The sequence below is a fragment of the Canis aureus genome, chromosome 35 (assembly GCF_053574225.1).
Source record: "Canis aureus isolate CA01 chromosome 35, VMU_Caureus_v.1.0, whole genome shotgun sequence".
Lineage (NCBI taxonomy): Eukaryota > Metazoa > Chordata > Mammalia > Carnivora > Canidae > Canis > Canis aureus.
This window is the reverse complement of record NC_135645.1, coordinates 24629884-24654608: the sequence shown is the minus strand read 5'-3', so window position 1 is coordinate 24654608 and position 24725 is coordinate 24629884. Positions and strand designations below refer to the sequence as shown.

General features: G+C 38.7%; 2 protein-coding genes and 1 long non-coding RNA gene across 13 annotated transcripts in view; 1 reads left to right on the top strand and 2 right to left on the bottom strand.

Annotated features, from left to right (window-relative positions):
- Nucleotides 1–9360, bottom strand: part of FILIP1L (filamin A interacting protein 1 like) — a 295693-nt gene extending 286333 nt beyond the window's left edge. The window contains exon 1 of the mRNA XM_077884161.1: nt 8906–9360. The gene's annotated coding sequence lies outside the window, so the exon portion shown is untranslated. The remainder of the gene's footprint in view (nt 1–8905) is intronic.
- The window catches only part of CMSS1 (cms1 ribosomal small subunit homolog), a 375896-nt gene that overhangs the window by 293550 nt on the left and 57621 nt on the right, over nt 1–24725 (top strand). Inside the window, exon 1 of one of the 11 annotated variants that reach the window (XM_077884180.1) lies at nt 9261–9330. The exons of the other annotated variants lie outside the window; for them this stretch is intronic. Within the exon in view, the coding sequence (XP_077740306.1) occupies nt 9276–9330 (55 nt within the window). The 5' untranslated portion in view covers nt 9261–9275. Of the gene's footprint in view, nt 1–9260; nt 9331–24725 lie in introns of those variants that run through there. 11 annotated transcript variants of the gene reach the window in all.
- Nucleotides 21341–24725, bottom strand: part of LOC144305391 (uncharacterized) — a 40671-nt gene continuing 37286 nt past the window's right edge. Inside the window, exon 3 of the long non-coding RNA XR_013372428.1 lies at nt 21341–21584. This is a non-coding gene — a long non-coding RNA (uncharacterized LOC144305391). The remainder of the gene's footprint in view (nt 21585–24725) is intronic.

Below are 24725 nucleotides of genomic sequence, written 5' to 3'. Positions count from 1 at the left end.
AATGTGCTAAAGAAAACTCTAAGAATAATATTTTATGGTCACTGGAACAAAGGGTAGAAATGCAGAAGCCCCATTAAAATGGTGACTGGCATTTTGCCACTAATGTGTATCTGATCTAACCCTAAAGTCTTGTCAATTTCATGACAGAGCCAAGAGATGTAAATTTGTAGCTACCATTTCAAAATGAACTACTGTTTTAGTGCTTGAAGTACAGGTGAAAATCTTTGTGTTCTTTATGTTCTTCCATACTGTTTAAAAAAAAATCCTTGTTTATATACAGATTAGTTCCACTAGACCTAGCTGGACCTTTTGAGTTCTCTTTTCAACTGAAATTGCCTTCCTTGTACAAATGAACTATCCAGATGTGGAAGGGAACATAATAATAAAATTATGTGCCAAAATAACTAGATTATTTAGGTCATGATTGCAGTTTTATAATACCATCTGGGAACATTACTAAGTGCATGTGAATTTGAGGTAAACTAAAGTTTTTCTCCCTTCAGTAGGCATTATTGCCTCTTGGCACTTTGTTGGTAGTGGAATTTCCTAGTCACTTTGCTTACTCTAAGGGTGATGGATCCACAGCTGTGTAATGGTTTGAACTGGAGCCTTCCTTCCACTTCCATTTGGCAGGTATTTAATGCATCAGTACAGTCTTTCTGAAACTTGACCTAACCATTTAACAATAGGATAGTAAAACCTGTTGTTTTGTGTGTACAAATGCTGTCTTTCCAAATTAGGGAAAAAACAAGTAAAACTCTTTAGAAGTGCCTCATTTTTAAAGGAGTAATTTAATACTCTACTGTTAACATCCTCCCAAGGTAGTGTTACATAAATAATTACTGCTACACAGGAAGAGTCATTTCCCATTCTGGAATAATTTTTACACATTTAGGAATTTCATTGTCTCCTCAGAATCTTCTGGGCTATAGGCCTATAAATTATCACATTCTGAGTATGAAACTTCCATCCATGTTTTAAATTTTATGGGAGAAAAGAGCAAGAGAATTGAAAAAAAAAGTTACTTGCTAATGGCTAGGGAATCTCAGAGAAAGGAAAGGATATTTCTACTTCTTTAACATAGATTAAGGAAACTTATGGTTTGCCTTTAATAATCAGCTTTCTGGGTTTATTTTTTAAATGCCAAAAGCACAAAATTTGGTATTTTAAATTCATACCTATCTGTGCATGTGATTCTTAGGGTCTAGAGTAGTGATTCTTAGGGTCCTGAAGAAAACCCATTATTTAAATGGTAATTCCCTGGGTTTCTAGATTTGGTCTAGAAGCCTTGTTAATTTGGTTCGGGGATCCGAAGTTTAATGTCTGTGTGTTTTCTGGAGCCTTTTAGCATTTATCAGTTTCTCAGAAGGACATGGCATACCACATTTTCAAGACTGAATTTTATTAGAACTAATCTATAACCACACTATGGTGTGAGTTTTCTATGTTGATAATAGTTCCTAATTATGAACACTTAATTATGTGCCACTAACTGTACTTAACACTTTAGATTCCTCATTTAGTGCACCCAACAAGGCAAGAATAGTGAGTATGGTTAAGGATACTTAAGGCCTTGAGAAGTTAAGTAATTTGTTGAAGATCACACAGAACTGGAATTAAGAACCATGATGCCATCTGGGAAGATCACTCTTAGGCATTATGTATTATGATAATGAACACATCTATTTATAAGTTTAGTTGTAAATGATGTTTTATTTGGTAATGATGTATTCCATTCAGACAGCCCTTAGGCTGTTCTTGTGGTTTGGCATTGCTTCTTACCTAGATGCTGCTATCATTCCAAGATCACCGTTAGATTGTAGGACCCAGGGAAGTGCTTGGCATTTGTTTGTTACATAAACAAGTAAACAAATGAATACATATAGGTCCTTACCAAGTGTGGCCTGGGTCATCTTCTTTTGTTTTTGTGATTCCCCTTCATACTGAATAGTGGTAGTGGTAGTGGTAGTGGTAGTGGTGGCAGTAGTGGTTATTGTCAGTATTGGCAGATATAGGACATGCAATAATGTCTACTGACTACTAAAATCAGCTTCCCTTGTAATTGCATATCTGTCAGAAGCCAGTAGTCTTTGGCCAGTTTCTCAACACAGCATTTGGAAGTCAGCTACTTGAAATATTTTACATTGTTTTTTTGTTCCATGGCTTTTTCATTAGACAATACAATTTTAGCAGTCTGTGTTACACAAGAGTAGTTGGTTGAATTTCTGTAGGTTGATCATTGTTTATCATCTGTTGAAAACAAGCATATGTCTCTACCTCTGACTAGTTCTGAGTAATTGGGAAAACTTTCTCAAGCCTCCCTTTTTCATCTATAAAACAAGGAGGGTGGACTGTATCAGTTATTTTAGAGGGATTCCTTTTCCTTTATTTTAGTACCATATCATTTCTTTCTTTTTTTCCCCCACTGAGAACCTACAAGAACTCCAGTATGTCAACATCAAAGAAGAGTATGCTGGTTGAAGTTTAGAGTAGAACGCTTTAATAGAGAGCCACACAGATGGTGATCCCTAACATCTTTCTTGCATTTATTTTATTAAGGTATGATTTACATGCAGTACAATTCACCCTTTATACTGTACAATTCTGCAAATTTTGACAAATCATACAATCATGTAACCACTCTTATAGTCAAGACAGTGAGCAGTTATATCACCCCAAAACGTTTTCTCTCACCCCTTTCTGAGTCAGCCCCTCCCCTAAGGACCAGCTGCTGGCAACCGCTGATGTGTTTTATATCTCTTTAGTTTTTCCTTTTCCACACTACCATCTAAATGCATTCATTCAATATTTACCTTTTTGGGTCTGAGTTCTCTTATGTAGCATAATGCATCTTGTACGTAGCACAATCATCCATATTGTTGTATGTTTTATTAATGTAGCTGAGTAGTAATTCATTGTATGAATGTACTGTATAACGGATAATGTATTCATTCACTAGATGAAGAATATTTGGACTGTTCCCAGTTTTTGGCAATTGGAAACAAAACCACTATTAATATTGTTGCTTAACATTTTAAGGTTAGCAATGTGGCAGTTGTTAAATTATATTAGAAAACATCATTCAACAATCATCAAGGGAAGAAATAGTGTAGTCTGCATCTGCAAATATGTTTCATTATGACCTCGCCCCTTCTCCCCCCCACCATCCAAGAGTCCTTAGTAACTTCTTTACCCATACCCACCCTTCAGAATGTTGGTAACTGGCTTAGCTATAGCTAAGCCACAGATTGAGCTTATAAATAGTAGAAATTTATTGCTCAAACTTCTGAGGGTTAGAAGACTGAGATCAGGGTAGTCAGGTGAGGGCCCTCTTCCAGGTCACAGACTTCTCATTTTCTCACAAGGTGGAAGGGGCTAGGGTGTTCTCTAGGACCTCTTTTATAAGGGCATTCATTAGGGCTCATGACTTAAATATCTCCCAAAGTTTTTACTTTCTAATCCCAACCACATTTGGGGGTTGAGATTTCAACATATGGATTTGGTGGGGACACATTCAGACCACAGAAGTAGCCATTTTTACTCTTGTTTGGAGAGGAAATATGAGGACATGTCATCTGAAGTAGAGCTAATGCCAAGATAAATAAAGTCACAAGTAGACCACTGGGAGTTTTGGGAACCTGAAGACTGTAGCTAAAACATCTCATGCCACACACTCCCATACAATGGAATATCTCTATAATCTTGGAATCTTGGTTTTGATTGTTTTCAGTGGGAAGATGGGAAAATCCACTGGGAAATGAACTCCCTGAGCTTCAAGATGGTACTTTGTTATCATGCTTTCAAATATTCTCTTGTGTTGGGAAGGGTGAAAGTTTGTAAATAGATGATTCCTGTGACCACACCCCTATCTTGCTGTCCCACTGGCTCCCTAAACAGGAAGTCTGCTGTGTGTACAGTATGCCAGGCTGAGGATTAGGGCACTTAGTTTCTTATACCTCAATCCTCTACAGCAGTAAACATCTGCAAAGTTTAGTCATTTCCATCCTCCATTTACTCACCCTGCCTCCAGTCCCACATGCACCTGGGAAATTAGTTATCCTACTTCTTTTATGTTCCCAGAGTTGGATCTGAGCAGCAGATTCCAACCCCTCTGCTTGTTGAATCTCTACACCATACAAATACATTTTTTAAACTAAGAATGGGTAGTTCTAGGTTCTGATGCATGAATATATGACAGACTATTAGAGACAAAGTTTCAACAAACCAGGGAAGAGCTATATAAATTTTAGAAAAATTTGCAGATACTTAGATTAAAACATTGTTAAAAGAAAGGATTTTTGTTTGTATTGTTTTTAATGCTGTGAACCTCCAGTAAATGAAATAAGTCTTAGCGGATACCTTTCTCTAATTGTCAAAGTTCAAGTGGTAAGCCACAGTTTGATATTGTCAGACAATCCTAATGTCTGACAAATCCTAAATGTCCCTAATGCACAATAGTATATTTGTAATATAGAGTTATATTAATGGGCCTTGGCACAAATAGATTTATATTTTCCTAAGTGTATCCAAATGAATTTTATTTATTCTTTCATATTTTAACCAAAATTTGCCAAACAAGAATTATGATGAAAAATGTCAGCGATTTTTTTTAAATTCATATACTATACACGTTTAACTTATTTAAGAAACAAGTTTCCATCTCAATCACAGGCTTTTCTCCACTAACATAAAGTTATTTTTTTAGTTAGTTGGGGGGAAATACAATAATAAGATTTTAAATTCTGAACTATAAACTGCACCTGCTTAGGATCTAAAACTGAAATGGAAAACACAAGGCTTAACCCCACATGCTCCCTGATCAAATGCAAAAAGTTCTTAAAATAGCTTCATGTGAAGATGTTCAGAGCAGCTGAAAACCAAGATGTTGGTGTTCCCTACTTACAACCTGGCAGCTTAATACCATGGCTCAGAGGCAGCTGCCCCTGTCTCTTTCTGTTTCAGGGCCACGAGCATCCGCTCTAAGGAGAAGCACAGAATCAGCCTCTGCTGTGTCTCCATTGCTATCATCCCCTGAATTCTGCTTTCCTGGTCAAGGGGATTGTCCCTAGATTCATCATGAAGACCTGTGACATTTGTTCCAAGCCACTAACATATGAGAGAAAGGTAGCTAAGTGTCCAAAACAAACTTAAATAGGTATATAGTAAATTCCAGGAAAAATGTAAGAAAGAAATGAAATCTTATGTATTTGATCAGCCATAGCTGTTAAGAAACAGTAGCAGTTATGTGCAGAATCTTACACGCTGCTGCGTGCAGTAATTCGTTATCAGCAGATCGGTGTGCTCTCTCAAAATTCACTGGAAAGACCTTCTTCATTCACTTAAGACTGTTCTGCTCAGCTCCACTTACATTGCTATAGTTCTCAGTTAACCATGTTTATAGTTTTTTTTTTTTTCTCCACAGAATTTTTTTCCTGGGAGATTATATATATATACCTGTGGGGTGAATACCTAGAAGGGAAATGGAGGCAAGAATAGGGTTGGAGGAAGGCCTGAAGCTCCCCTCTGTCAGTATACTTTCCAATTGGCTGCTATCACCTTCAAACAGTAGAGTTTGGAGTTGTGAATACACATGTTGAAAACTCAGTTTTTCTGTTCTTTCATTAGAGAAATTACTTATGAGACTGCATTAGAGAGAAAATTAGCTGTGTTAATCCCTTAGTGTCTAAAACCTGATTTTCATCTGCTGAACAGGGGATAATACCTGCCTTTTCTATCACACAGGGCCACTATAGGATCAAGTGAGTGGCTGATAATTAAATTATTTAACAATGTAAAACACCTCGTGGGCTAAAATGACATTATTGTTATGATTACTGCCATCATAAAAAGTCTCCTCTGGGTGAGAAGCACGGTCCTGCTGTTCTTTCGTGTGTAGCCTCCAATGACGTACTGTCTCTGTCAAACAGATTAGACAGAAATACCTTGAACTTCTGTCAGATTTGAGCCCCAGATAGCTCTGAGACTATAAAGCAGATTTTGTTCTGATGTCTTCCTTAGAGACTTCCTGTCTGACCCAATTCTGAAGAACCAAAGAGTATCAGTTATGTGAACCTTTTTTGCTTAACATCTGTAGTTTGGAATAGAAATGTCAGCATCCTTCAAAAAAGTCTCAGGTATTTCTACTAAAATGTATATATCTACTAAAATGTATATATCAACCTTATTTGATGCCAAATTGGTCTCTGGAATTGTCTCCATTCCTTGCAGACACTAAAAAAACCCTTTTTTAAAGTAGAGAGGAAAGTTCTCTGGTCCTTAACTTTTCTTAAGATTTTATTTATTCATTTGACAAAGAGAGAGATTGAGAGAGAGAGAGAGAGAGAAAACACAAGCAAGAGGAGCAGCAGGCAGAGGGAGAGAGAGAAGCAGGCTCCCCACTGAGCAAGGAGCCGGATGCAAAGCTCTATCCCAGGACTCTGGGATCATGACCTGAGCTGAAAGCAAATGCTTAACCAACAGAGCTTCCCAGGTGCCCCTCTGGTCCTTAACTTTTAATAAAAAATGAGGATCAAAATACTTACTATGGTAAAAGAAATGCATAATATACAGGTTCAGATCGCTAGTCACCAACCCCTCTGTGAAGATCCCAGCACTCAGGGCATGTAAAAACCATGTTTTGGGGCAGCCCAGGTGGCTCAGCGGTTTAGTGCCGCCTTCAGCCCAGGGCCTGATCCTGGAGTCCCGGGATCGAGTCCCACGTCCGACTCCCTGCATGGAGCCTGCTTCTCCCTCTGCCTGTGTCTCTGCCTCTCTGCCTGCCTCTCTCTCTCATAAATAAATAAATAAATAAATAAATAAATAAATAAATAAATAAATAAATAAAATCTTTTTTTTTTTTAATAAATAAAATCTTTAAAAAAAAACATGTTTGCCTTATTCACTGCTGTATCCCCAGTAACCCCGGCACATAGTAGGCACGCAGTAAAACCTGGTACATAGTAGACACCCTAAAACATTTGGTGAATGACTGAACAAACGAGCAAACAAATTAAGCCCTTTACTATGAAAATATTTCCCCTAATTGTAATGAAACAATATTCTGTGCTCAGCATGAATGGTCATTTAATGCTGATGGCCACTAGTTCTAAGGAGAATAAAAGGAACTAACATTTTTTTTCTTTAAAGTTTTTTTTAATACAACATACTGCAGAGGTGAGGCATGTATTTCAGTGATAATGAAAATTTTGCTTTAGGATAAGACAATAATACGGACTCTGTTCTGAAGAAGGAACTATAGGCCTTTTACTTTTGTTTTTTCCCATCCTTAAACCTGCCCAGTTCTTGGCAAGTTGCAATATCAGTCCCCTGCAATACTACTCTATCAAATACAGCATCAGTTTGAAAACACAATAAAATGCTTCCATCTCCAGTGACAATGCCACCTAAGACCAGTTCTTGGCTAACACATTATTTGATTCAATAGCAGTTTAAGCAAAAAAAGATCATTACACATGAACAGAAGCTAGACTTTGAAAAATTGCACTACCTTTGCTAGTAAGAGTACTTTCTTTGCCCCAGAATTTTTATAGCACAGTTTTGCATTGGTTATTTTAAGAACCCAAACTCTATATTCTTTTGAGAAATTATTTGGAAAATTCTCATCGGAGTAATGGGTCTTAATTGTCCAACATCTTTGTTTTTAAAGAAGTGGAAATAGCCCATGAAAATGATTGCTGCCCTTAGAAATATTCAATAGCAAGCAGCTCTTAAAGTGTTTATGCTGATTTTTAATTAAGCATAATTGGAGTTTCATGATAATGTTAACTGATAACAGTGGAGATATATTTACTTGGAATATTTGTTGTCAAGGGATAGAAGATTGATATTTGGTAAGTGCCATCATAGAAAAAGCATTTTTAATAGCTAGAGGAACATTGTCATAAATTGAAATAATTCTCTCCAGTAACGCACTACCCTATGTCCTACTTTATACAAACCTAATACACAGATGGAATATGGTTAAGTGTTGTCAAGCAATATTTGTATTGCACTTCTTGCAATCTTCCCGAGATTTGTGCAGATATTCGAAAGACATGTGATCATCAGTTGCCATTAAGAGAAAAGGAATACTTGACTATGTTACAAGCATTTTAGCTGAACATGTGTCAGTGCTGAATGGGGATCCTATATCCAAAATTATACTGACACCCTAAATTCCCATAGAGCAAGTACAGTGAGCAGAACTTTCTTGGGGATCATTTGGCAACAATCTGGCATCATTTCCCATTGACAGTGAGAAGCGCCCATAGATAATCCAGTCTTTGGGTTGATAGATATTTCCCAAGATCCTCTATAATCCCTACCTCAAAAATATCCTTCTGTTCTCTGGCCCCCATCATCCAAAAAAAAAAATGTGAACAAAAGTAAAGGGAAAAAAAAATCCAGTTGCCATGTGAAGATGCTGGTTTCTTCTATCTTTCCATGAAAAGAGAATTCCCCCTCTTCAATCCAGTATACTTCTCCATTTTCCTCACATTTTGATATGAGTTCAAAATTGTGTATTGATCATTCACAGCAGCTTACAAAAGCAAGCTGTAACAGGAAAAGGAAAAAGCTGTAAAAGGAAAGTCATTTGCCTAAACCTATTTTTTTAACTTTTGACCATTTGTCTTATTCTTAGAGGATAACAATTTCAAATTTCATGTTGATTTTTTTCTGATGCCTACCATTTTAGCAAAACTCACCTGTCAAGACACTTCCTCTATTTTGCAAATGTCTCTTATTCAAATTAGCCTGAAAGTCAATCATCTGTCGTAAGCTCTTAATCGTACCTGAGATTTACTACATTCCCGTGTTTGATATCCAGAAGATCCTGCTCCCGCATGTTGGAAAATACAGAAACATCCCCCTAAAGTCTCTTCTGAGCAGTAATAGGGACACTTACCGTACTGTGCAGGAGGCACCTTTGCTTGATTACGCCCAGTAGCTCTCTCTTCTCATCCCCACCAAAATCCAATAGTGGAATCCAGAAACCAACAACAGTGTTTTCTTCTTTTCTTTTTGGACACTCTTTCAGTTTTTGTTTTGTGGGCTTCAAAGCCACGGAGAGTTTGCAACCAGAGGCCACTGACAGTTCTGCAAAGGAGAGGCAGTGGGGAGCCCAATACTGACTGGGCCCAAACACTAAATATAACCCTCTTCCCTCGCCGGGCAGTGTCCTTCATACTCTGAAGACAGGCAACCTTGCCGAATCCTTCACCCTACTGCTTGCCAGTCTCCACAGAAGAAAGGGTCTAACTGAAGTGGGCTGCAGGATGAGGCGACCCAAAAACCGAGAGCCATCTGCCCAGAACAGACAAGTAGAGGCAGGTATAGGCTCTGTGAGTGTGTCTGTGTGTATGTGTGTATGTGTTTGCATGCCTGTGCCCAGCAGCTGCTCTTGAGATTAGAAGACACCACCCATTGGCAGGCAGCTCTGAAACACCCTCTTGGGTAATTTCAAGTTCATATTGCACATCTTGTCTGAGAGAAGAAACCTCCCAGGAAGGACAACCTGGGTCCCTTTCTTTGCCTTGTCACTGCCCCGAATATACTGTGAACCGTAATCAGCAGTGCCAGCATCTTAGAAATAAGTGCCCATATGGACATTAAATTGTACCTCATTTTGTACCCTGCAACCATAAACTGATGCAAACCTTGCTTTGAGATTTAAGTAATAAGGGCATGACCTCTTCTTGACAGTTGTAACCCAAGGCACTGTAGAGATTTTCTATTATTAACGCCATGTTGAACTTTAACTTGAATGCCTGCCTGTTCCATTCAGTGTCATATGAGATGTGAGTACAAAGTGCTGAGGAAGCTCTAGAGCAACATCCAAATGTAGGATAGTATTTATTACTATTATTATTATTAATCAAGTTTTACATTATTCACATGTTCAGAGAAATCTCATACCTTACATTGCTAAAACTTGAAGAATCCTATTTTCTCTAAATAGTATTACTTGTTCCTATTGGAAAGATGGGGACAGGAAGAAGGAGCTTATTCATTTGTTCATAAGTATGTGTTGTATCACCAATTAGGTATCAGGTCCTCTACCTGATAAGTCCACCACCATCCAGGCACTGAATCTTCAGCATCCCTCTAAGTAAGTCCTATATTGGTGATCAAATGAAAAGACCAAAGCTGAAAATATTTAAGTAACTTCCCCCAGAATCTCATGGATGGTAATATCAGATTGGAAATTCAGAATTAGATTTGAGTTACTCCATAACCCATACTCTTTATTTTTAACTTTAACATTGAAATCATTTCAAACTTAACAGAAAATATAATAAAATAAATAATTCACATATACTTTCGCCCACATTTTCCAGTTCTTAACATTTTACCACATTTGCTTTCTTCCTCTCCTCCTTCCTTTGCCCTCTCCCTCTGCCTCTCCCTTCCGTGTGTTTATATGTGTGTATATAGTTTTTCCAAATTAATTCATATACTTTAGTGTGATTATTCTAAAAGGCAAGTACAATTTTCTTTTTTTCTTTTATTGACATGTAATTGACATATAACGTTATATTAGTTTCAGGTATAGAGCATAATGATTTGAGTTCACACATAATAGCCACAGTGTAACAGTCAAATTCAGTAAACTAACACTGTTATAATATTACCTTCTAACCCATAGTTTCTGTTCAGCTCTTCACTAAATGTCTCATTAATATCCTTCATAGGGAAAAAAATTTATTTTTTCTTTTGAGCAGGGTTATCTGTTGTATTTAGTTGTCATGATTCTGCTTCAATCTCAAACAGTTCTTTGGTCTTTCCTTGTGTTTTTGTCTTGTGACAATTTGAAGAGTATGTTTTGAAAAATGTTCCTCAGTTTAGGTGTGTGTGATGTTTTCTCATTATAAGACTTGAGTTTATGCATTTTTTGGCAGGTATACCACAGAAGCAATGCTATTTTCTTATAAGCATATCACAAGACACATAAACAGACACACCATGTCCATACCATTTGGTTAAGGTGGTGTCTGCCAGATATCTTTACTATAAATTATACATTTTCTGTTTGTAATAAATATTTTGCGGGAAGATACTTTGAGAATATGTAAATATATTGCTCCTAACTAAACTTTCTATTATAAGGAAGAACTTTCCCTTCCCCACCTATTTTTGTATTCATTTATATCAGTGTGCACTTACAGATTTCTGTTTTATTCAATGAGTTATAATCCATTAATATCACCTTTTTGATACCAAAATGATCTCAGATTTGGTCTGTGGGAGACCTTTCAAGCTGGCTCTTGTGTTCTTTTAACAAGTCCTCGTTATTTTCCAAGTGCTTTCTTTTTTTTTTTTAATTTGTTTTTTATTGGTGTTCAATTTACCAACATACAGAATAACCCCCAGTGCCTGTCACCCATTCACTCCCACCACCCGCCCTCCTCCCCTTCTACCACCCCTAGTTCGTTTCCCAGAGTTAGCAGTCTTTATGTTCTGTCTCCCTTTCTGATATTTCCCACACATTTCTTCTCCCTTCCCTTATATTCCCTTTCACTATTATTTATATTCCCCAAATGAATGAGAACATATAATGTTTGTCCTTCTCCGACTGACTTACTTCACTCAGCTTCCAAGTGCTTTCTTACTTTCTGGCACAAGAAAATGCACCATATGCATCTTGTACTTTCTCTACCCAGTCCCAGAATTAGCCTTATCTTTAAGGAAATCTGGGTCCATTATGGAAAACAGTATATAGAAACCGAGCTCTGGGCATTGGATGTGACCATTGGACTAGAAGTGCCCATTGTTTCTAGGCCCTCTCAGCCAAAAGAGGTAAGAAATAGACATGCACGCACACACCTGTCACCATATCTATTGTGTACTCCCTCCCCCTGTCTGTTCCCCCCTTTCTATATTAAATACTAGGAGATCACATTGATAGCCTCAGCTCCGGTCTGACGCAGGGGTATTCTATCTTTTATTCTTCTCATGTTTATAACTTTCCACATTTACAACCAGGGATAGCCTGGCTTCTATTGTCCTAAACCATTTACTTACTTGTTCATTGCCCTTGTGTGTAACCAGTCTTCCAACCCTGCTGGCTGCTTCCTCAGACCTTCCAGTCTTTTTAGCCCCATCAACCCTAATCTCTCAAGGAAATGGGAGAAAAAGGATTTTTTTTAATAAAAGGAAAGGAGGAAGGTAAGAATCCCATGCTCTTTCTGTACCTTGAAGCATCTGTATTTTCATGATCATCATGCTATCTGTGTGAAGATGTCACAGAAACAAGTAAAGTTTATACCTGCTGAGGGAAGAGTTCAATTATTTATTCACTTAGTTATTTTTGTGCCTACTATGTGTCAGGCACATTGTTAAAGATGGATATGGTCCTTGCCCTTCTGAATGTATAATTCTAGTGGATTATTTTCATCATAGTTATTTATTAGTAACATTTTGTGGCAATGCTGTGTTAAGCACTTTATTTATGTTACTTAATTTTAATTCATATGGCATTCCTATGGGAAGAATAGTGGATTTTTTCCTCACCTTACATATGAAGGAACTGAGCTTTTGAAATATTTTTTTTGAAATATTTAGTAAACTTTCTAAGACCCATAAGCTATTTAGTGGGAGATTTGGAATTTGAATTTAGATTGGTCTGACTCCAGAGCCCCAGCTCTAGACACCTGAAAACCAAACCAGTAAGGTAGAATTATCCATCATGATAGGAATTATACATCTGGAAGGAATTATGATTTACCAGATCTTGAATGCAAACCCTCCCATAGAGCTATGTTGTCCAATACTTTAGCCACAAGCCACATGTGGCTATTAAGTACAAGACATGTGGCTAATGTGAATATAGATATACTGGGATTGTGATATACATAATTTCAAAGACTTATAAAAAATAATATAAAATATCTCAATTATTTTTATGTTGATTACATGTTCAAATGTCAATACTGGCTATTTAAAAAAAAAAAGAGGATACATTAAAATTATTTTTATTTTATTTCACAATAACCAAAAGGTAAAAACAACTCAAATATTCATCAAGAGATGAATAGATGAGTAAAATGTAATATATATATATATATATATACACACACACTAGAATATTATTCAGCCCTAAAAAGGAATAGAAGCCTGACACATGGATGAACCTTGAAGACAGGTGCAGTGAAATAAGCCAGTCACAAAAGTACAAGTACTATATGATTTCACTTAGATGAGGTACCTAGAATAGTGAAATTCATAGAGACTGAACATAGAATAGAGTTTAAAAAGGCCAGAGAAAGGGAGAAAAGGGAGTTATTTGTATCATGGGTGCAGAGTTTCTATTTGGCATGATAGAAAAATTCTGTAGATGAGCAGTGCTGATTGTTGCACACCATTGTGAATGTACTTAATGCCACTGAACTGTATACTCAAAAATGGTTAAGATGGTTTAAATTTCTCAATTTAAAAAAATGGTTAAGATGGCAAATTTTATGTTATATGTATTTTACCACAAATTTTTTAAAAATTATTTTTATCATTTCTTTTTACTTTTTAAATGCAGCTACTAGAAAATGTAACAGTGCATATATGGTTTGTATTATACCACTGTTACACATCATTGCTATAGTATCATTTATGAATACATAAATGTACAGTATTTATCAAACTTTCCCTTTTCACATCGCATACTTAAGATTCTAACACACCATAATGGGCCTAAATTAGACTTTACCTTCTGTTCTCTCAGTTTTAAAAGAGTTAGAAAAGGATGCTTTTCACTTAAAATTTATATTGGCAGCATAGACCTTTGAAAATAAGTAACTTTATGAAATAGTAGCCATTTGTTGTTTTAATAATTCTTAATATTCTATTTGCACAGTATCCACTGAGCATCTATTCCCGCACTAACACAATTGTCTCTGCCTGTGTGTATGCTAAAATATAATTATTGTAAATTCCATCTCTACTAAAGTCTCCTTGGGTCCATGAAATTGGTATTATTAGTCTGTCAATTAAATTTCAAAAATTGAGCCCCCAAGTCAGACACCCTATCCCCTTCCTGTAGCTCTCTTGTCACAGTGTTTACCAAAAATGGGTATCGCATAGGGAAGAAATAGAAGAGTGTTCTGGGCTCTCTATCCAAACAGAGAACTAAAGAAACTGTGAGTAGATCTATACATAAGCAGAACAAGGTCTCTAAAGGTGTCATATTCCCACCTATTCATGGGTGATGTAGGAACTAAGCATAGAAGGAAAATATCAAGAAAAAAAATATTCCTAATCTCTTAATGGTCACTTCCTCATTAACTCTGACCTTCAGTTTCCTTCTCTCTGAAGGTGTTGCACTGAAAAAGATGATATCTTCATGCTATTTTAGTACTAACATTCTGTGAGTCTGTTAATTGACACTTGAGAGTGATTAAGGAGCCCTAACCCTATAGTTTTCTGGAGTCTTCTTAGCAATTATTACTATTGATATCTTCAAGGTCTTGAGAGAGATATAAAGTACTCGTTCTCAAAAATATGGTGAGGTTTAAACTGATTTGCTTATTCATTTTTTTCTGTTTGTTTCTGTGAATTGTGAAAAGAAATGTGGGGTTCTCCTTAGCAGAGCTGGATCAAAGGACAATATTCCCTGGGCATACCTCACTTTTCCTTCACTCAGAATCCAGGGCCCATCTTCTTCACTGTCCTCTCCCCGTCCCAGTGGATTTTGTCCTTCCATGGTGCTCCCAGGGCTTAAAGGCACCTTACCCTCGGTCCACATTATTATAATTGCCAACATATTTGTCTCCCCCTTGCTAGACTAGGTATTCCTAGAGTGCAGCTTGCACCTTTCAGCATCGTAGCCCACACCCCTTATATACAGTCAGTGCACAATAAGCATATATTGGGTGGAGGAAACATCACCAAACACCTTGACCAAGTGGATGAAGGGAAGAAGCAGCTCGAGAATAAAGCAGCATTAGGACAGCATCTTAGTAAGCTGAATGGTAAAGAAATAAGAAAAGCACACATATTAAAACCATCAGTCATTTTTAAATTCCAGGACTTTAAATTTTTTCCCTAACAAACATTTTACCAGCAGTAAAATTGGTGGATTTAAATTTTAACATATTATCCTTTCCTTTATGTTCCCTAAGGCTGGAATTAATTATTTACATGTAAAAATGAAAGGTCTGGATAATTGAACAATAGAAAAATATTTTCAAGTAAACAAGTCTAATTAGGGAAACCTGGTATAATGAAGGGTTCCCTCCACTTCCTTTGAAATCCACTTGAGGACAATATTTTGGAATTACACATATTTTAGGGTTTTACATTTTTCTAAAGTGAAAATCATATTAATAAGTTAACTTTAAAAAAAGAAAGATGAGGAAAACATGTTCTTGAGTTCTGAATCTTGTTGTTGCAAATAATTTGTACTCTTCGGTTTCCAGGGGCTATTTCTTCATATACTTTACAAATGCCAAATACCAGGTGGCAGCTGTTTTAGCTCTAAGGCATTCCTCAAGTGTCCTGTTTTCATGTCATTATGTAATGCTTTTCTCTTCGCATGGCTGTCACCACTCAGTGGCCTTGTCGAGGTATATCACTGCATAGCTCTCTTCACTTTTGCATCTATATTCATTTTCCAAATGGGCACTGGTTCTCTGAAAACTAGAGGAAAAGAAGAGAAGAAATAATTCTGACAACATCTCAAATTGGACCAACGTTTTCTCCTTGGCTAGAAAGTTCCTTTGTGAACAGGAAAATATATGAGTTGAAGCTTTTCTCTCTTCTCAACCCTTCTTTTCTTTAAAAATGTTATTTCATCCTTGTCTCCTTTTCCTTACTGACTGCACATCTTATAGATATGTCGTATCAGCAGAGAACTTGTTTCTCTTTTTTTTTTTAAGATTTTTTTTTTATTATTATTTGAGAGAGAGAAAGAGCATGAACAGGGGGAGGAGGGGCATGGCTTCCCACTAAGCAGGGAGCCCGATGCGGGGCTCCATCCCAAGACTTGAGCCGCAGTCAGACACTTAACGGACTGAACCACCCAGGCACCCCTAGAACTTGTTTTTCAGCTCAAATTTTGCTTTCGTAACTGTTGTGTCTGATAGCTAAAGGGCAGCTGTATACACCCATAAGCACAATTTTCAGTTCATTACAAGAGATATTTCCTGAGTGCCCATAATACGCTGTGCATGGTGCTAGGTCTTGGTACTATAAAGATGAAACAAAATGTTGCCCTGTTTCTGTCCTTCAAATACTCACAGTCTAATAGGAGAGGCACATGTCAAAATTCCATTTTTTTTAAGATTATTTATTTGAGAGAGAGAGTGAAAGAGCACAAATAGGGGGAGGGGCAGAAGGAGAAGGAGAAGCAGGCTCCCCTGCTGAGCTGGGAGCTCCATGCAGGGCTCAATCCCAAGACCCTGAGACCCAAGCCGAAGGCAGACACCCAAAAAAATGAGCCACCCAGGAGCCCCTCAAAATTCTAATTTTAATGGGCTGAGCATTATAACGGGGGGCTTAACATAATGCTGAGTCTTCCTAAGCTGGAGGTCAAGGAGGTACACAGGGTGAAGGGGGGAGGTGGGGCTATTTGGACTGGAACCTTGGGGGAGGAGTAGTTGGTTTCTGCCAGGGGAAGGGTAAGAGCGCAGGCATCCCGGGGAGGGGACATGATGTGAGCACAAGCATGCTGACAGGAAAGCACATGATGGGTTCAGCAATGGCAAGTGGCTCCCATGCCTGGAGCACAGGGGTATGGTGTCCAGTTCTATACTGTGGAAAGTAGAATATGTATTTGAGCCAAAATGTTAAGGGCCTCGGATTCTTTGATGCTAGATATTATAACTACCCTGTGGACAGTGAGGAGCCACCCATGACATTTTAGCAGAAAAATTATAGACAGGAAGGTATAGTAAGAAATCCACAGGATTTGGAACCAGAGGCCTTTTTCTGGGACCCTGGAATGTTTCACCTGAAAAGGAACTCAGAGCTCATCTAATTTTAGCCGCTTGTTCTACTCATGAAAATTGTGTGACTCAGCTTTAAATTTCACACCACTTGGTGCCCTCTACTTGACAGAAAGCCTTAGAGAAGCCTCTGTGCCAACAGCTTCCCTAAAGTCATCCCTGGGTTTAAGCAAGGTTATTCCCCCTGTGCCCTGAGGGGACCGTGAGTGTCACCTCTGTGCACTTTTACTGATAAGGATGCTAGGACCTCAGAGCCAGCCTAGAGGAGGGAATGAGAGATAGGGGAGGCTGCTGTAGCCTGGGGACCAGTGGCATACATGGCAACGGGGTATTTCTACCTGGCAGAGAGAATCTGGGCAGGTAGCTGCAACACGATTCCAAGTGAGCTGCCTGGGTTGAGGTCAGGTCCCACGCAGCAATTATGGAATGAGGAGCAGAAGACATGGAAAGATGAGAATTATGCTAAGGAATCTGAACCCCAAATAAACTAGGTGCTGAGCAGAGGTACAGTCCTAGCAGAGAAGTCTAATACACTGAGGAAACCAGGGAGGAAAGTTGATCCTAAGAGTTGAGCAGATCAGGAGGTGATTGGAGAAAGGCTGCTGTTCATCCAGCAGGCAAGTACCCAGAGAGCCCTCCAGAGAGCATCTCTAGGCAGGAAAACATTTCTAGGCATCCTTTTCTGGTGTGGCCAGGCTCCTGGTAGCTCATCAGACTTGGTTCTCAAAGAACCAGGCAGGACACAGTCTAAAGACTTGAGATCTTCCCTTTTAGCCCCTGGGCAGGGTTGGGAAAGCAGGGCCTAGCACCCAAGTTTCCAGGCAATGCCATGATTTGGCATCCCAGGCCAGAGCCAAATGGCAGGGAGACAAGGGTGTCCTGCTGGGACTGGCTTCACAATAGCTTCCCAGGAATACGTTGTAGTATTCATTCTCAGTCTTTGGGGGCTTGATGTTAAGGTTCTTTTGTAATTTTGCTTAAGAAACACCATACTACATATATAATAGCAACTCTGCTTTCAGCCACAAATATCTTTAAATGAGAAAGGGCTAAAAAAAAAGAGAGAGAGAGAAAGGGCTAACCACCCCCCCACCCCCATTTAAAATGCATTGTGTGCCAAACCGTGTATTTTAAAACAGTCATTGTGAAGCTTTCTAATTGTAGCCATAAGTTAGTTCCCTGTTCTCTCAGCCTCTCAAGTTCAGTCAGGGTGGTCCTGGTTAAAATGAATACATGAAAAACCTCTAGCAGAAATCCAAGATTTACAATAATAGTATTTATGATAGTAAAATCACAAAATAAAAAGATATTCCTCTTATGTTGTTTTTTTTTCAATTTACGATTTGCGATTGTAATTATTCATTTACTCAACAATTATTTCTTGTGTGTCTGCTATGTCCAACCACTATCCTGAGTGCTAGGAATATGATATTTAAAAGGCAGATGTTATTGGCTCCTGCCATCTCGGAATTTAAAGTATCTGGATCTATTCATAAAATAAAAATAAGTTATTTTTATTTATTTATTTTAAATTTTTAATCAAATACTAAATTTATTTAAGTCTATTTATCAAATAAAGAGAAGTTAATAAACCAGATAGTTACAACTTGAGCTAGCGCTATGGTAGGAAGTAAGAGAAAATCAGGACAAAGAATGAAGAGGAAAGGGAGGGCCTACTTTATATGTCAGAGGAGACCTCTGACAAGTTGATATTTAAGCTGAGACCTAAGTAATGGAAAGGAGTTAGACCAGAAGTAGTAGTCTAGGTATGAGAACAGTAAGTGTAAAGGCTCTGAGGGAAGAAAGGAATTAGTATGTTCTAGGAACCACGGGATATCAACTGTGGCTTGGGAATTGTGGGAGACTGTAGGGGTAAGTGCAGGACCTGGGGCGGGGGGGGGGCACTTGTGGTAGGGAGTATGGGTGTTAGTATTAATGCAAACTGCTGTGGATTTCTAAGATGGAGGATTACATAATCCTATTTATATCTTTAAAAGATCTTTCTGGATCTCATGTGGCAAGTGGAGGGAGTCAGAGTGGTTACCAGGGGCAAGGTCATCCCTGGGTGGTGACCAGGAATTCATGGACTCTAGACAACTTGTCATTACTTTTCCTTCAATTCTTTCCCCCTACATGCCCGAATCATTTCTTTGCCTGGTGGCTAGTAGAGGAAAAGATACCAGAAGCACTGCCTTTTCTCAGAAGCAAACAGTCACGTGAGCCATTCCGGTAGGGCCCTGCTCCTAACACTTTTTTGTTGGAATCCTACATGTCATTTTCACTTTGCAAGTTTGTGAAACTTATGCCATTTGACCACTGTTCTTGAACTGTGTTCCTGGTGCACAGAAAGGATTCAGTAAATGTTTGCTAAATTGACTTGACTTAGATTCCCAGTGGAGTGAATAGAGAGGGAGAATTAGAAAGGCCAAAAGGATCCTCTACTTCCTCCCTGAAAATGATATGTATCAGTGGGCTACGATGGCTCTTAAACAGTATTTTCAGTCTATGGTAGATATAGGTCAGGGATGACTACAGTTATTCTCTGCTAGAATAAAAGGTGCTGTGTATATGCAAAAAAGGTTTTTTTAAGTGCATCTGGTTAGAGTTTAATGTGGCTGAAAAAAATCACTATTTCTTTCATGTTTCAGTTACTCAAATATGGCTAAAAATGTGCTTTGGAGATTTTCCAAAATAAAAACTCTTGAGGTGAGAGAAATCCCAGCCCCAACAATAACTTGAAAATTGGAGGTTGGAATAGTAACTGTTTTTTCAACTGTCTTAACTCTGTCACCAACACTATGATGATTTGATTACATGTGACAAGTCTGGTTTCTGGCCATTAAACTACACACTTCAGCTACAGGCACCAGTCTTTCCCTTCTTTTCTTTCAACCATGTATCAATCTGGGGGAAGAAATAAGAACGACGGGGAAAGAGGTTGGGGAGCTCGGGCCTTCCCAATGACCCGCAGGTCACAACTGGTGCTGGTGACCCTGACCTTCTCAGCAGCCTCTTGTAATCAAAGGCTTGCAGCAAACTAGTCATAGGGTGTTTCTCTCCCTGTCCTCACAGTCCTCAGCACCCAGTCGTGTTATTCGGGTGCCATTTGCTTACTTGACCATCAGGGACATCCCAGAAGGGGAAACACATCCCCAAATAGCAAAGGGCCACCTGGGAGCCAGGTGAGAAGGGAAGGGACAGTAGTCCTAGTGATGTCATGGATATAACACTCTCGGTACAGTGGCTGGTATAGAGCGGAGTCACCCAATGTATGGTGATGGCAGCTGCTGCCACTGTTACTTCTGTTCTTGATGGCGGTGATTTATAAATTGATTAGATGTGTATGAGTCTTAGACTGTCAGATACCAGCTTTCAGCCTCACCTCTTTCCACTCTGTTCCTCACCCCTCCCAACCCTTCAGGCACTGCTTGACAATCCCTTTAAGTAAGAGCTGTTGTCTTAATTTGCTCCCGTATTTTAGAGTCATCCCTGTTCATGGTACTGTTATTCCAACATCTCCCATCTGGTAATTGGTGTTCCTTCTTATAGCCACTGTGAATGTCTTTATCTGGGAGGAGATAAATCTTCGGAAGTCCAAAGGCACCTACCTCTGTGTGTCACTCTAGCCACATAGTTCATGCCCTGGCTTCTTCCTCTTCCTCATACAAAGGGTAGTTTTGTTACCATCTCACCTAAGGGCTTCTCAGAACATAACTCAGTTAATTTCTTCAATCATCTTTTGCACTTTGCTAAAGAGCTCTGTGATCTCAGGTGCCTCATTTTGCTGGAAAGGGAGGGACATGGCACATCTGATCCCTCACTTAGGCAGGAAATAACCATTTCAATTAGGGGCCTGGGAAACGCATCTCTTTGCAAAAGGAATTGCTATTTCTCTGGCAGTTGGCTTCCTTCCTTCTGCTCCCAAGCCCACCCTTGAAAGCCATGGCTAGGCATCTCTGTCAATGAAATAAATATTGTAATGGGTCCAGTAATTAGCAGGCAGGATTATGTTTGGGCTGTAACCTGACTCTAATTGCTGACCTCAGAGAATTAATTTCACATGACATAGCACCTTAGCTGTATGCTAGCTTAGGAGTTTCCACTCATCTCTCCCTTTCAGCCAGATCACTTTTTCTATTTCTGGGCTTGTTGTGTCGATGAGTCAGGTGGCCCCAGACTCTTCCTGTGGATGAAAGGGGCACTCCTGACTTGGCTGTATTTTCTGAGTATATAAATTATAAAAAAGGAAAAACTCTGGCATAAAAGTAAGGGAACCTGGAGGGTTGAGTAAGGAAAGTATAAAATAGCCAGTATAAATAAACCCTGGCCCTGGGCCTGCATGCAACAAGATGTACAGCACAGAAAATGACATTCAGAAATAATGCTTTTCTGTATTAAAAGTCATCATAAGAAGTGTAAGATATAAAAGATCATGCTAATATTTGCCACCAAGTCCTTATCATGAAGTTGAAACAATTTGTAAAGTAAGGCAAAACATCTCTATGAAGACATGTCTTTCGTATCATAGTAGGTGAGGTTTTGTCTCTTCCCCTGGAGCATTGTGGAAAAAGTCACTGTGCTCGCCTCCATGGGTCCTGAAACTGTTTCAACAGCAAATAAGTTCTTCACTGAGGTCTCCTGCTTTGATTTCTGTAAAAAAAAGTTCAGAGAAATGACATACTTTTCATGTTCTTTAAAACATGACATGGTAGGTTCTCTTGTATACCAAAAAAACAGCATGAAAACCAAAATCGCCTTTTAAGGCCTCGTTCAAAGCTGGCAAATTATCAAAGAAAATTGCTGCGCGTTATGACTTCATTGATATTATTAAGAGCCAAAAATGGTTGTACTTCTCCTGAGTAATTGATTGTTCTGTTGTTACTGTTTTAGCCCATGGCTATTCTGAATATGTGACAAGGTTTCCTTTTTCTCATTGGCTCATAGAAACTTAGAATCATATTTGTGCCCAGTCCATAGCAAACATATAGGTCATTATGACATCTTTATTGTAACTTAGATTATTATTTTTCTCATATTTGCTCCCACTTCTAATTTATAGTGCCTTATTTTTCTGTAACCTTGTAAGCTGCCTTAAACCTTTTCTAGAATAAAATGGCCCACAGTGGACTAGTTCTATTTTAAAACTGAAAGACGTTGAGCAGAGCAAGAGAGAGGTTAACCAAGGGAAAAAAGCAGCAGGCAAACTATACAAATGTCAGCAGCTTAAACCTCAGCTTCCTCATCTGTAAAATACAGACCTCCAGCATTTTTGAGGGGCTCGAAATTATCTTTAGATAACAAATGTGAACATACTTTATAGATTGCAGAGCTCTGTGCAGCTTTGTTGTGATTATTTTAAAGCCATTATTAATTAAGGCGATTATGTAGTGCCAAGCTCTCGACCCAATCTTCATTTCCACCCAGTAAAAAGACCTTCCCCAGGAAGGACCCCGAGCCCAGGTGCTTCGGAGAGTGTTCTTGGGGGTCTCCTCCAACAAAGGACCATAATCCTCAGAGCAACACAGAAGCAATAGCCTGTCTTCAATTATGAGCCTGACAGGGTTCTGTTCCTGGGCCATTCCAGGGACCAGGAAACCTTGATCAAGACCTGGAAAATATCTGGTCAGCAAATCCTACTTACCTTAATGTTTCAGTATCCTTTGAAATGGTTGATGTGAGCATCTACACAAAATTCCACAGTGCAGGTCCCTTCACTGCATAAGTGTTCCCTTTTAGATTTGGGGACCCCAAGAGCACCCCATCTCCCGCTTGGAAATTTATAGAATCATCATCTAATTGTTGACCTAATCCCAAAATTAGAACCTCTTGGCAGGGGGAGATTTATGGAATGGAGGGCATGTGGACAGCCCTTGGTGATCACTGCCTAGCCATTCTTATTAACGAGCTTATTAGAAATAGTTCTGCTCTCAAGCAAATTGGGGCAGGAAAGAAAGACTGAGAACCACAGCCCAAATGATCCATTCTTATCAGAGATAAAGTAGATTTTTAAAGTGGTTTCTGGTCAGCAAATAAGTTTCAATCATCAGGCAAAGCTTCCCATAGATCCCACCAGCATCATGATCAAGGCCATAGACCAGGCAGTGCAGTCTTGAGGGTGAGAGAGAGCCCGAGCTATCTGTGTGGGAATGCTTGCTCCCCTGCATAGTGGCGGAGGGTCCTGGGCCAGACCCTGCACCTTACCAAATCTTGGCTCTGAAAAATGGAGATTATGAGGTTTACGTTACACTGTACACGTAAAGTGCAGAGCACTGGGCCCTGGGAGGTAGGAGAGGGAAGGAATGATCTTTATAACCTGGGCCCAGCCCTCCTTTCAAGCTTCATTTCCCCCAGCATACCTGTGTGCACCCACAAGGACTTCCCCCGGCCCTCTCATGTCTGTGACTTGGACATGCTATTCTAGAACACTCTTTCTTTCCTGGTTTGTGCATTGAACTCCTACTCTTTCTTCAGCATTCAGATGAGATTCACTTCTGAATGCCTTTCCTGATAGACACCAACAGATCCTTGCACTAACAGGATGTAGGGTTCTGTCCTCTTTGTCCCCCTACTGCTGCATACTCTGCGTTGCATTTTCTTTGTTTATATAAGATTTATTATTGGGTATTATGTTTATTTCATTTTAAAAAGACAAAGAAATTCCAATTTATCTTAAAAATAAAATGATAGCATATGGTAGAGAAGCTGTTAACATTTTTTTTATAATTTTAAACACCATTAGAAATTGTATGTTGTGAAAGACAAGCCAAGATTGCTAAATGTATATTTTTTATTGAGGTATAATTTACACTTACTGAAGTACTCAGATCTTAAACGTACTATTCAATCAGTTTTGACCAAGACCTAGCACATTTCAGTCACATCTGAAAATTCCCCAAGGGCCCTTTCCAGTCAGCCCCCCCACCCCATCCTGCCACACCGTAGCAACCACTGATAGGATTTCTCTCGTTCTGTGCTACTGTTGCCTACTCTAGAAGCTCATAGAAATGGAATCATACAGGATATACTTTGTCATATCCTGCTTCTTTCATTCAGTAATGCTTTTGAGACTCATCAACATTGTTGGCATGTATCAGTAGCCCATCTTTTAATTGTTTAGTAGTATTTCATCATACAAATACACCAAAACTTATTTAACTGTTTTCTACTGATGGCATCTATCACATTGTGGATTTTTTATTTTAATTTTTAAATTAGACAGTAAAATCAGCCTTTTTTTTTTTCTTTTGGCATGCAAGTCTATGAATTTTAACACACACACAGACTTCTGTGACCACCACCAAAATCAGTAAGCAGACAGTTCCATCACCGTAGAAAACTCCCTACTGCTATTTCTTTATAGTCCCACTTCCCCCAAGCCCCAAGTCCCTCATGACTTTATACTTGTTCTTCATCACTAGAGCATCACATTGCATTTTACTTGTTTACATATATATCTGTTGTTCTCACTGTATGGTCAGCTCGTTAGAGTAAAGACCATATCTTATTCATCTTGTCTCCTCGAGGCTTAGCACAGTACCTGGTACATACCAGATGCTTATTAAATACTTGAAGGATGAATGATTTAATGTCCATATAGCCACATAATGAATCCTTTCATAATTCTTAGGAGGGAAAGAGAAATAGAAAGCTGAAGGAAGCCAACATTAACTTTGTTCTAAGAAATCTTAGGCCTTTTTTTTTTTTCCAGAGGAATAATGATTTTTATGATTGCAAGAAATTCTAAAGAGTGCTGTCTGGTGATTGCCACTTGAGAGAATACTTTGAGTCACA